Below are 14,065 nucleotides of genomic sequence, written 5' to 3'. Positions count from 1 at the left end.
ACTTGGAAGTAGGGAGACTGGTGTTGGGTATAAAATACCCCCAGCCGAAGTTCGTGACAGGAGTGACCCTCCGGGGATTCTACCGATTTCGGACCTTCGACGACATCTTTCCGAACCTCTCTGACGACCGAGCCTCCGCAACACTCCCAAGTTTTACCGACGGATAAGCCCCCACCAGCGTCAATCGGATTCTTCGCGACGGACGGACTCCACCCAAGTTTCCACGATGATCGACCACCTTTTAGACTGCAGGTAGACCTACGGGAGCCGGACTTCGTCCCCGACTTCAACTGCAGGTAGACTCCGTCCGGACTCCTACGGGAGCCGGACTTCGTCCCCGACTTCAGCTGCAGGTAGACTCCGTCCGGACTCCTACGGGAGCCGAACTTCGTCCCCGACTTCAGCTGCTGGTAGACTCCGTCCGGACTCCTACGGGAGTCGGACTTCGTCCCCGACTTCAACTGCAGGTAGACTCCATCCGGACTCCTACGGAAGCCGGACTTCGTCCCCGATTTCAATTGCAGGTAGATATCATCCGGACTCCTACGGGAGTCGGACTTCGTCCCCGACTTCAACTGCATGTAGACTTCGTCCGGACTCCTACGGAAGCCGGACTTCGTCCCCGACTTCAATTGCAGGTAGACTTCATCCGGACTTCTACGGGAGCCGGACTTCGTCTCCGACTCCGGCTGCAGGAAGACTTCGCCCGGACTCCTACGGGAGTCGGACTTCGTCCCCGACTCCAACTGCAGGCAGACTTCGTCCGAGCTCCTACGGGAGCCGGACTTTCGCCCTGAACTCCTGTTGCAGGTAGACCTCACCCCGAATTCTTACGAGGGCTGGACACCGAGCTTCTACTGCAAGCGACCCACTCTGAGTTTCCGCTGCAAACGATCTACTTCAAATTTCTACCACGAGCGGTCCGTGCCGGATTCCCACCGTAAGCCTTCACCCGAGCTTCCATTATGAACGAATTCCTTTCGGATTTCTATTGCAGATAGGCCTCGGTCGAGATTCCTCGACAAATGATCCCCATCCAGGCTTTTACGGAGATCGGACTCCAATCGAACTTCGGCCGGCAGGCCTGGACCCCCCTGGCAGGCCATAATAACGGCCACGACTCTGCTCCGCTTCCTGCGACGGATCCCACGCGGCTCCATCACTCCCTGGCAGGCCTCAGTAACGGCCACGACTCTGCTCCACTTCCTGCGACGGATCCCGCGCGGCTCCATCACTCCCTGGCAGACCACAGTAACGGTCACGACTCTGCTCTACTTCCTGCGACGGATCCCGCGCGGCTCCATCACTCCCTGGCAGACCACAGTAATGGCTATGACTCTGCTCCACTTCCTGCGACGGATATCGCACGGCTCCTCCACCCTCTGGCAAGTCACGACAACGGATGCCGCTCCACTCCCCGCAGCAGACTCCACGTGGTAGGTCCCGGTGATGGCCACGATTCCACTCCACTACTCTTCACAACAAACTCCTTCTGACCCCGAGCGGCCCACTGCCAGACGGTTATAAACATCGCAATCAGTCTGTTGCACCCTCCGCCTATAAAAGGGGGACCCCAGATACGTTGTTCTCTAAGCTCTAATTTCAATCCCAAAAATCTGCTAAAATTTCCGTTCGAGCACTTCATTCTTGTTGAGGCAGAGAACTGACTTGAGCGTCGGAGGGTCTTGCCGGAGCAACCCCAACTCCGATTTAGACTTCTTTTGCAGGTCCCGGCGGCGACCGCGACTCCCTCGACTCCAGCTTCTCCGACGCAGGCGGATTTTTGCACCAACATGTCCTATAAACTGTAAATTTAAATTTTCCTTACAATCTTGCTTGAGGCAGCAGTACTCGACTGACCTTACATGACCTAACTGAATATGTGTGGGTTTAAATTTTTGGACTTCAGTTTGGCACCAGTTTAGTTATATAGTTATTTAAGTTAATTGATGGGTCTGATGGAGTTAAGATCGGGTAATTTGTTGGTTGGTTTGTACTTAGTTGGCCGTAATTTGATTGAACCCCAACTTTCATCCGAGCAGGATGAGGTGCAAGTTTGAGTAGGAGGAATGTCTTTCTTCTTTTTGCATTTGGCTTATCTCCAAATTTTGAGTGAGGGTGGTTTCTCTCTGCTCTGTTTGATGTATACATGTATATATATATGTATGTATGTATGTGCACACACACACACATGCACACACACACATACATATATGTATGTATATGTGTGTGTGTGTACGTGTGAACAGTATCCATGGGCATGACATGCAGTCTCCTATGGCCAGAGGGAAAAAAAGAAAAATATATGACTATGAAGACAAAAGAGACATCTACTTTATTTTGTCACTTGTTTCTTGACCCATTTTTTGTGACAGAATAAGGAGAGCTTATACATGACCAAAGACAAAATATTTAACGTCTTCACCTAGGAAGCTTGTGCAAGAATAAGCCATATTTTGGGTGAGATACTCAACAGAGTGTTTGATGTTGCTGCATGGTCCAAGAAGGCAGAGAAAATAATAGTGGAACCATGATAGCAGACAAAATCTATCATATCAAAGGTCCATATTCTGATGAAAGTAGGCCATCGCATTTGATTTTGGGGGTTTGATTTTCTTTTTTTTTTTTTTTTTTTTATCTTCTGTTTTTATCATCTAACTTTATCGTCCGAGTCATCTTTATAAGCCTCAGCCCTAAACTTAACCTGCAAGTGTCTCTGATCCATAAAGGTTGGCTTTATGGATCCTATAGTGGTCCTTTAAAGTTAGGTAACTTTTATGGTTAGCTGCCATCCTAATTTCATTTTTGTCAAGAAATCTTGGGTTGTTGAGACGTACCTTGGAACTTATGCTAGTTATTTCGGGAAGATAACATTTGGAGTTTTGCTTTAGGACATTCTTTTCTACATTCATCCTTTTATCTGGATACATGGCTTATGTTCTTTGCTTTAACTAGCTGAAACTGGGCATATCAAAAACCTAATGACACAATTAGTGGTATGATGATTTACATAATTCGCTAAAACATGAAGGGATTTTAAATGACTTCCCTCTCTCTCTCAGGACCTCAGAAAAGGGACTCTGCCCATGCCATTTGACAGAGAGTGGCCTCTACCATCTAATCCAATCATGAAGCCTATATAAAACATCCCTCTTGTCTCTGTAGAGAATGATTCAAGACTCTGTTGTTATTCATTTTTTTAAGCACCACCTGAGTTGGAAAAAAAGGGTACTGTGTGAAGTTTTGGGAGGAAGAAAAGAAAGGAGAAGATTGACAATAGGCAGGCACTAACTATATCCAAAACCTCATTCTTGTCTCTCAAATATGCAAGCTGGTCTCAATGCCTCAATGGTTCTTTTGATCACTTCTTTTCTTTCTATTTCTATCAAAAAATATAGCTTTATGCAATGGACTCCATTCCTAAAGAGTTGGAACCAAGATAAAAAGAATCCACTTTTAAGTGGAACAGATGGAAGCTATTAGTCACCAACAATGCCCTATAATCCAACAAGGCAGTCTAATGGTTGCTTCTGTAAGCATAGTTTGAAGATGGCCATTGCTCGTAACTCTCACAACACATCCTTCCAACACTAACCCCAGGCAGCCAAACTCTGATTTGGTCCCCGAAGCAAGAGAGTGAAAGTGTATGGATGGTCATAGATCTAGATCTGCTCAAAGAGGGCTTGTTTCCTTTGTGCTGCCTTCCCACTCCATAAGGGCTGCCCTGTTCTACTTATCCCACCACTGTTCTTCATGCTTGGTCATGGTTGCTCATCCCTCTTCTGCTGGTATCTGTAGAAGATCTGAAGTTCTAAATTCCTCCTCTCTGCTGCTTTTCATGCCTAACTGGTTCATCTGGTGAGGCAAGTAATTTATGAAATTATTCTTTCTTGCTTGGATAGTTAGGGCTAAATTTTATTTTCTTTTTCTAATAACATGTACCAATGGAGAATCCCATTGGTTAATGTATACATGGTTTAACTTCTGCAACATGGGGGCAACCTGCTAGATATTCTTTAACCTTGGAAATAGTCTAAACGAAGGATTTGAGGGGTTGATGTAGGGTACTACATTCATCTCAAGTTGGGGCTGTAGTTAGATTGCCTAGGTCCATTCTAACTTGTATCCAACCAAGGTTTACGTCCCAGTGGGACAGGGGGCGTCTCGGCCATCCCATCCCATTCTTACGAGAAAAGAGGACTGGGATGGGGTTGGGACTCCGAAACCCATCCATATAAAGAAAGAAAAAGAAAGAGAGCAAGATGAAAAAAAGGAAAAGTAAGAGGAAAAAAGAAGAAGAAAAATAAAAGAAATAAGGGAAGGGAGAAGAAAAAGAAAGAAAGGAAAGAAGGAAGAAAGAAAGAGAAAAAAGAAAAAGGGAACAAAAAAGAAAGAAGAGAGGGGATGACAAAAAGAAAGAAACAAAGGAAAGAAAAGAAGGTAGAAGAAAAAGGAAAAAAAGAAGAAAAGACAAGAAAGAAATAAAAAAAGGGAGAGAGATGGAGGATATTTACTGAGATGCATGACTGAGACAGCTATCGGGACGGGACAGGATGGGACAGTGGAGCGTCCTGTTCCATGGAGACACCGGGACATCTCCATCCCATGGGATTTAAAACCTTGTATCCAACTTTAGATCCAGTCCATACTTGAAGGTAAGATACATTGGTCAAGCATGGGTCTCAGATAAGGACTTGAGTCTTGATGTCTAATTGTTTGGACTTTGGAGTGTGGATCTTCAACAATTGGAAGTGACTTGGCTGGACTAGATTTGACCTTTTAGAAACCTAGACCTAACCTTTCAAACTTTGATCCAACCGAAACTGACCTAGAAGAAGATTTAAACCAATCCAGGCCTGCCAAGTGATATTTCTTTTTTTGAGTTTTAATCTTTGACATGAAGCTAGTTTTGGTTGGATCTGGTTCAAATGAACCCATACCTGACGTGACACACTTGCAACCCTATCTAAAATATATACACTTGATCAGATCATCCCAACATAGTTACTATGATAATTTTTTTTAACTTTTCTCCTTCATTATTCCTCGCCATCAATTAAATTTATAAGTTTTGATATGATATCACAAACTATCTTTCATTTCTATCTTCTTTTGAAACTGTTGTAGGTCCATATCCTATGGATCATACATAGCAAGCTATAGTAGTTTGTATCACTCTATCTTGTGTTCCTTCCTGGGCTGGTTAGTGCTGATTGAAATGACTGTCATTAGTATGTGTTGTCTGAAATGGGCCCCTGGCACATGATAGGCAGGTGGATGTTACATGTTACAGTAAATACTCGAGCACAGACATTTGACAGGTTGGATTGTGAGATGTATAATGTAACTTTTATTCTAACTATGTTTGAACTTCAAATCTGATGAAAATATATATTAAATAGGAATCAAGATTCATTGATAGTTCTATGCATTGGTTTTGCTGTCATTAATATGCATATCTGCAGATAATTCTTTTGGTAGTATATCTAGTATTTGACAATTAGTTCTATCATCATCGTCATCTTTTAAGAAGTCTAGATTCACATATCATTTTGTTGTCTTATATTTCACCAGGTCAATGATGCAGTTCTGGCTGGTAACACTCTTGTTTCATGTTCTTCTGACACCACTGTGAAGGTTCTTTTCCTCCAGTAAATTCTTTCCATTTTGCAGTCAATATATTGTCATTAACTCTATCAACACGCGCACACACACATATATATATATATATATTTATATGTATGTATGTATGTATGTATGTATTTACCAGGTATGGAATTGCTTATCTGATGGTGCTTGTACAAGAACACTCCGTCAACATTCTGACTATGTTATTTGTCTTGCTGCGGCTGAAAAAAATGTAATCTTCTTATTTTTGAATAATTTCTTAATGGATAGCAGCAGACTTTAGGCATGCAATTTAATATCTGCCAATCTTTTTAATTTAAACTTTCCATGAGTAAACAATTTCTTATTCTAGTTCTTCATGTTGTACACTATATATCTAGGTTTCTGATTCTTTTTTTAACACCATGCATTTTAGAGTAATATTGTTGCATCTGGGGGTCTTGGTGGGGAGGTCTTTATATGGGACATTGAGGCAGCTCTTCTTCCAATAGCTAAGTCTGTTGATGCAACAGAAGATGAAATTTCAAATGGAAACACCGGGATTCCTATGACAAATTTACGCTGTATCAATGCAAGCAATAGCTTATCTGTGCATAATATACAATCACATGGATGTAGTCCAATTGCTGCAAAAGGCCATAAGGAGTCAGTTTATGCCCTTGCCATGAATGATAGTGGAACCCTACTCGTTTCAGGTGGAACCGAAAAGGTATAATGCAGATTCTTCTTTCTTATTGTGTTATTATTGTGTTAGCATCTATTGTGCTTGGATGACTTTAGAAACTGCAAGTTTTCTATCCTTTTTGTCCTGTAGTTTTATTATTACATATTCTTCTTTAAAGTTTAACCTTTCTGCAGCATATGTTTCTTAAACTATTAATGGTTCTTCATAGGTTGTACGTGTTTGGGATCCAAGAACTGGTTCAAAGAATATGAAGCTAAGAGGGCACACTGATAACATCAGGGCATTGCTTCTTGATTCAACTGGAAGGTTAGTGTTTGTGCTTTGATTCTGCTGGCTTTCTTAACATGTCATATTTGATTTGCAGTGTTTTCATTTCATAACCATATAAGTAGAATTCAAATCTCAGTATTTGCCAACTAAGGAACTATTTGGGGCCTGTTTGGAAAATTCAGCAGAATTGGGCTGGATTTCATGCTGCATTTATAGATTGCATGCCCATTTGGATAGGGACCATATCAACCCAGCCCAAATACCATAGGATAAAAAAAAAGACCGCCTTGTGTCTTTTTTTCTTGCTGCAGACTAACAGATCCACAGATTGGGATTTAGGATAAGACTTGGGCAGGCCTTTAGAAGATTGTGGGCTAGGCAAGCTAACAGGCCTGATTCCTGCAGTATATTCCTACAGGAATATCCAAACAGGCCCTTAATGTTTTCAAAATTCTGGTTGGAAATGGTTCAAACTTGTTATTATGATCCGAGAGGCTTGCTTTGTTGAAACTGCGGGCTACTAAACCTAAATGGGACTTGACTACTATAATCAAGTCAACTCATCAAAGTTCAGCCCCCTTTTAAAGACTTGGTTGTTTTTAAGCTTATGAGAGTTTATTATTTCAGGATACAAACCTTATGATTCTTCTTAAGTAATCAACCTTAACGCTTACTGGCTTATTTCATATAGAAATATTTAGTAGTGAGTAAACAGCAAAGCAATGGGCATCAATCTTGTGCAACTTGTGCCAAAGAATCAATTTGCCTGGATTAGAGCCTTGCTTGCATTATGGAATTGTATTACCTCGATAAATTGGGTGGGAGCCAGAGAACCCCTCTTGTTGTCTCCAGAAAAAAAGTTTTTGCTTCTCCTTTATGTCACTGTCCCACTTTCTTCTCGTCTCTACAATGTCATGCCCTTTTTTATTTGTGCGTTTGTAGTACCTCATACAATGCATTTTCAAGTCCAGTAAAGACGCATATATGCAAGGTTATGATACACATGAGGTTTCACTGGGGAGTAGCACAATGTCTTATTCCCATGAGCCTAAAGTTGGGAGGGTGTTCTAACAATATTACCATTGCGTTAATTGCACTGGAGGAGTTGGGCATATAGCTAGTGATGAGACCCTAGTTTAATGATACTATTACCTGTACACCCTGCTTCTTTGTAAATGTATTGGAAAAAGACAAGGGATATTGATGTTTGCTGTTTCTATGATATTGTTGGGAAGCACACGGAATTTATTTAGAGCTGCTAAAATACTTATTAATCTTTGTTTTCAGGTTTTGCTTATCAGGGTCATCTGATTCAATGATTCGGTAACAAATTCTACTCTCCCCCCCCCCCCCTCCGCTCCCCCACCTTCTTTCTTCTCTCTCTTTTCTATCTCTTTCATGTGCTGTGGGTTTGCCTGAATTATGTTTAATTTTAGAAGACTGTTGGCCATCTTTTTCCAAATGATCTTTATTCTCTCTAGAACCTTTTTTTAAACATAATGTTTTTACACTTGGTTCTCTGTCATTTATGGTCAAAGATGAAAATGATGAAAACTGATTCTTATTCTATCAACTTTTTTTTTTTTAGCACGTTTGAAGAACTTGGTTCTGGATATTTTGTTGATGCAATCCACATCTTGTTTCATGCAGTCTATGGGATCTTGGTCAGCAGCGTTGTGTACATTCATATGCTGTGCATACTGACTCAGTCTGGGCACTTGCCAGCACTCCATCTTTCACACATGTTTACAGTGGTGGAAGGGACCTTTCTGTAAGTAAAGTTTTTCCAGTGGTTATTATTGGAAGAGGTTTCTCTAGCAAGTAGTACATCTAATATGTGCCTGATCGGTTTCTTCTCTGCATGACTCTGGATACATCAGCTGTACCTGACAGACTTGTCAACAAGAGAGAGCATTTTGCTTTGCATGAAAGAGCTTCCAATTCTACAAATGGCCTTACAAGATAACAGTATATGGGTTGCAACAACAGATTCTTCTGTACATAAATGGCCAGCTGAAGGGCATCATCCTCAGAAGGTTTTTCAAAGAGGTGGTTCATTCTTAGCTGGAAATTTGTCTTTCACAAGGGCAAGGGCTTCTTTAGAAGGATCTGCTCCTGTAAGTATGCTTTGCTGTAAGTTTTTAATTGCATGGGATATCATTTCAAGAGCAGAATCATTTCTCCAATTTGGCTACAGTCATGCTCACATTAAATTTTATATTATTTCATGTTGTTTTGATGCTATACTTAAATGCATTACAATATGTTTGTGAAGATTCTAACCAGCACACTTGCTAGTTAGCTTTTTTGTAGATAAAACTCTTTTTCTAATTTTAATCTACTTAAAACCATGAATCTAAGGCCTGGTTTGACCTGATCCATCTTGACCATCTTGGATTGGAATAAAGAGAGACTGGGTCTTGGGAAGGGGAAGGGGAAGGGACCTGAAGGCTCTTGAGATGGGGTCTTCCTACTTTGAGTCATCTATCTTGGCCAGGATGGCCCAGGACCTGTTTGTCCTGAGACATGGTATGCCCTAGCATCTTGATATCATTGGGATGCCATTTTTTAATTTATTTTTGTTTTTCCCTCTTTCTTTCTAGTTTAATGGTTAGAGTTTTTCTTTTTAAGTGGTGTTTCATTTAAATTTATTGTTATTTTTCTTGATTTTTTTTTTGATATATTAGTGCTGGACCACTGGTATTTTTACCTTCACCATAAACCCAATCATCAGTTTTTTAAAAATTCCATCCTAAACCCTTAATTTTGGCAATCAACTCCTAAAGTCCTTGAGACAATTAAAAAAAGAAAGAAAAAAGAAGTGTTATAGTGAATCACCGGCAGACCAACCCATTCGAAGAGTTGGTAGGGGAGTGCCCCAGACTCCTAGCAGCATCTCACATTGGCCCATGACCGGTATGGATCCCAAGATTGGGTTTTGTAGTTTATGAGCCAAGCATTTATACTCGAAGGGATTTTAGTAGATGCCTCCTGAATAAAACTTCAGTATTATATTAAATTGACGCCCACTTTCTGGTAGTTACTTGTACACCATTACCATGTCAGACTGTTTGCAAAAAATTATGCTGCTAATCGTAGTTGTCTGCAAATGCAAAAATGACACAAAGCTGCCAACTGACCCTGCAGATCATAAGTGGTGGTTCAATGCATAGTGACCAGAATATCTTAGCACTCTGAAAGATGGAATGTTAAAACATGTAAGATCTTGGATTAGCTACATCTCATAATCCCCAGAGGGTGGGTGGGGGAGTAACGCAGACGTCATAGCGACTAGAAATTGGCTGATCGAGGTAACGAAAGAAGCTCATGTGCCAGATGGGCCGCACATCATACTGGATGTAAATAGTTCAGTCCCGTGTATTTCAGCTCGGTATTTGGGTCGGCAACCACGAAGATAGCACCTGATCCGAGGTATCCAGATAGCACCGATTCTTGCAGGGTTCTGACACATCGAGCTAGAACGGTCATACTTTGTTATCCGATATTAGAATCCTTAAGTTGACCCTATTTCGGAAAGCTCTTTTCGAGCTCTACGAGGCTGGCCGCTTCGCTAACACTGTGAATTTCGGAGCCTAATTCAATCGTTTGACAGGCCTACGGGAGCGCGCAAGAGTCCTAGTCTAACATAGAGTCTGTTTTTGATTTATTTCGTATTTTATTTTCTTTCGAATTCCTTCTTTTAGTTGACTTAGGATTTTTACACTATAAATAAGGGCCTTGGCCATCATTGTAATTAGTTTTTTTTTGGAGATTATTGAATTAAAACTCATGAGAAGAGAGTTTCTTCTTTTTTTCGTCTTTCATTGTTTCATGCGTCTTCCATCCTCTTTCTCAACGATTGCCGTGCTATAGGCTGCATTAGTTGGTATCAGAGCCCTTCAGATCTGTGAGTGCTGTTTCTTCCCTGCAGTTTAGATAGTGGGTGGTGGTCGCAAGAAGAACCAACCTGCAAATCAAGCAGCAGCCTATGAAGAAATCATGCAACGGGAACTAGATTTGATGTTGGAGTGTGAAGATTTGAGGAGACAAATGGCGGATCTGACCGCATGTCTTATGTAGTTAGAAATTCGTGATGCGAGATCCGAGGCGGAACCTGATGATTGCAGATTTGAAGGGGAGTTTTCAGATTTCGAAAATTCCTTTCATGGGGGTCTTCCCACACGCTGATGAGAGGGTTGCAGAGAATTGTTCGAGCTATCAATCCGTTGGTTCGACTTTATCAAAGTAAATTTATCTGAATATTCAGGCAGTCTACAAATGGAGGTGTTCTTTGATTGGCTGGATTAGATCGAGCGTATCTTCGAATACAAAGAGGTTCTTGATGACAAGAAGGTAAAGCTTGTCGCCCTTAAATTAACTGGTCGTGCTTCTGCTTGGTGGTAGCAATTGAAGAAAATCCGGAAGCGCAGAGGCAAACCAAAAACTCATAATTGGAAGAAGATGAAGAAGGTGTTGAGGGAGCCGTTCCTACCATTCAACTACACCCAAACCTTGTATCAGTGTCTGTAGAATCTTCGGCAAGGGCCCAAATCCATAGATGAGTACATGGAGGAGTTCTATCAGCCGGCACGAAATGATTTGGTGGAAAGCGAGGAGCAGATGATCGCGCGATATATTGGAGGTCTCTGACAGCAGATCCAAGACGTCCTGAGACTTCACACCATGTGGACGGTCAAGGAGGCATACCATAAGCCTGTGATTAGATCTGATTCTACCCTGCGAAGTAACCAAGTTCCAGAAAATCAAGGAGACATGTAAGGTATCACAGCTTCTACCCCTCCCGTTCATAGCCCTGTTGATACGAGGTCTTCAAAACCAACCATAGCTGGAATTTCTACCTTACGGTGCTATAATTGTGGTGAGATCGGACACACATAGAACAAATGCAAGAAACTTGCTGGACGTCCTGGGAAGCAGTTGTTGATTGGAGAAAATTTTTCGACGAGGATCCAAAGCCTACCTATGATGAAGGATGCAAGGAGGAGGACGATTCCGTGCTATTTGGGAATAAAGGAGAGGTTCTAGTTGTTCGAAAGAGCCTACTCATGCCAAAAATAGAGGAGAAAGAAGATTGGAGGTGGGCCAACATCTTTACTATCAAACAAAAAGTTTGCAACGTCATCATCGATGGACGTAGCTGTGAGAATATCATCTCTCGAGAGGCTGTTTACAAACTGAATCTGACTACCAAAAAAAGCATCTCGAGCCATACAAGCTATCATGGTTCCGGAAAGGGTATGAGGTAGTTGTCAATAGTCGCTGCCTAGTTTTGTTTTCAATCGGTTGTAAGTACTTTGACGAAGTTTGGTGTGATGTTGTTGCCATGGATGCGTGCCATCTACTTTTGGGAAGGTCGTGGCGATACGATCTCAAAGTTTTTTATGATGGTCATCAGAATACCTATACTTTATGGAAGGATCGTCAGAAGATTACTTTGGCACCGATGAAGATTGAAGATCTACCTAAGCGGGATCCAAAGACTAGCATCAACCTTTTGATGCGTTGTTCTTGTTTGAAGGAGGTTTCCAGCTCGAGGATGAGATCTTTCCAGCCAGGGGAGGATGATGCAGACGTTATAGCGATCAGAAACTGGCCGACCGAGGTAACAAAGGAAGCTCACGTGCCAGATGGGCTGCACATTAGACTGGATGCAAATAGTTTCGCCCCGTGTACTTTAGTTCGGTATTTGGGTCGGCAACCACGAAGATAGCACCTGATTTGAGGTATCTTGATAGCACCGATTCCTGCATGGTTCTGACACTGTCGAGCTAGAACGGCCATAATTTTGTCATCCGATGTCAGAATCCTTAAGTTGACCCCATTTCGGAAAGCACTTTACAAGCTCTACGAGGTTGGCGTTTCGCCGCCATTACAAATTTCGGAGCCTAATTCAATTGTTTGACAGGCCTACGGGAGCGCGCAAGAGTTCTAGTCTGACATGGAGTCTGTTTTTGATTTATTTTGTATTTTATTTCTTTTCGAATTTCTTCTTTTAGTTGACTTAGAACTTTTACACTATAAATAAGGCCTTTGGCTATCATTGTAATCAGTTTTTTTTGGAGATTATTGAATTAAAACTCGCGAGAAGAGAGTTCCTTCTTCTTTTCCCTGTCTTACATTATTTCGTGCGTCTTCCATTCTTTTTCCGAATGATCGCCACGCTATAGGCTGCGTCAGAGAGTGAGAGAAAATAGTGCCATGGGTGGATGCTAATATTGCCCATCTTGAAATTTCAGGTATACCAGATTTTATTTAAGAGGTGATTTATTTTTCCCTTAAATTTGAAATTGATTGCTCACCGAGTTTTGCAGCTCCCTGCTCTCCCAGTCCGTGTCTTTCCTTTTCTTGGTACATAGTCTATATGCTTTTCTTGAAAAACCATCTGGTGGAAATATTCTGCAGATGCAATGTAAATATCCAAACAAGTCTGAAAAGATCAATCAAAAAGTTGTCATTCATACACTTTGACTAGCTGTATCTGGATACTTGAGATAAATACCCACAGTATTCCTTTCTTAGCAGAATCAAAAATTGGTGTGGATTTATCTATTGCACTGAAATTTTAAGGGGGCTAGATACAAAAATCCCTTGAACAATCTGCAGTATCATGAGGCTGTAGGTCCACTTTCTTTTGCCATACGTGTTTGAGGCCTGAAACTTCAATGCAAGTGGGTTTTTTTAAATATCTTCATAAACATCTTACAGCTGATTTCCTTCTGAAGATAGGATGAGTTAATTTGTATTGCAGACCTTTGTGTGAGAAATCTGACGATGATGTCCATTCATTTTCATGAACTTTCATTAAATTTCATGTTTTATGTTGTAGGTTGATTCAATACATTCATAATGGGTAATTGCTGTCCAAAAGATCATGAACAAATAAGGTTACATGGGGAGAAGGTGGACATGGATGGCACCTGTGACCAAAGTTCAGATCTACGGATCGAGTGCATGTATGATTGATGATATAGGGAGTTGATAGTCAAGTGTGTTCACTTGCTCAAGAAACAGTTACATGGGCAATGCATTTTGGCTGGAAACAGTAGCATGTAACTGTAAAGAAACAAGTATTATGCCCCCTGCACCCCCCACCCACCTACCTTTGCCTTCGAATAGGCCTCACAGTAATCAGAATAAGCCATCACAATAATTAGTTATGTACTTTTGTTTGAGTCCCGGAAAACTTCTAAGACAATTAAAGTACTTGGCTATGGTCTTTTTGTTATCTGTTTTATCTGTTGGATTTTCTACAGATGCTAGTGTATGTGGATTTCAAAATTTTCTAAATCCAAAATATAGTGAAAAAATCAGATTAAAATAATTTTAATCTAAGCATGCATTCATCATATGAAAGCACTTATGGATCTAGTTCATATGCTGAAATTAATATAAACTAATTTTAGGAGAAAGGAATAAAAGCCTGTGATCAAGTTACATATCTGAATCGCTTTCTTTTTGCCT

At 41.3% G+C, this 14,065-nt stretch overlaps 1 protein-coding gene across 6 annotated transcripts in view; it reads left to right on the top strand.

Annotated features, from left to right (window-relative positions):
• The window catches only part of LOC105035370 (uncharacterized), an 89,363-nt gene that overhangs the window by 12,604 nt on the left and 62,694 nt on the right, over positions 1–14,065 (top strand). For 5 of the 6 annotated variants that reach the window (XM_073245423.1, XM_010910918.3, XM_010910916.3 and 2 more), the window contains 7 exons: positions 5,575–5,637; positions 5,771–5,860; positions 6,044–6,337; positions 6,522–6,619; positions 7,871–7,906; positions 8,234–8,354; positions 8,464–8,700. In XM_073245423.1, the coding sequence (XP_073101524.1) occupies positions 5,575–5,637; positions 5,771–5,860; positions 6,044–6,337; positions 6,522–6,619; positions 7,871–7,906; positions 8,234–8,354; positions 8,464–8,700 (939 nt within the window). The remainder of the gene's footprint in view (positions 1–5,574; positions 5,638–5,770; positions 5,861–6,043; positions 6,338–6,521; positions 6,620–7,870; positions 7,907–8,233; positions 8,355–8,463; positions 8,701–14,065) is intronic. The other variant, XM_029261934.2, reaches the window with a different exon arrangement.

The sequence above is a fragment of the Elaeis guineensis genome, chromosome 11 (assembly GCF_000442705.2).
Source record: "Elaeis guineensis isolate ETL-2024a chromosome 11, EG11, whole genome shotgun sequence".
NCBI lineage: Eukaryota > Viridiplantae > Streptophyta > Magnoliopsida > Arecales > Arecaceae > Elaeis > Elaeis guineensis.
This window is presented reverse-complemented; position numbering and strand designations above follow the sequence as displayed.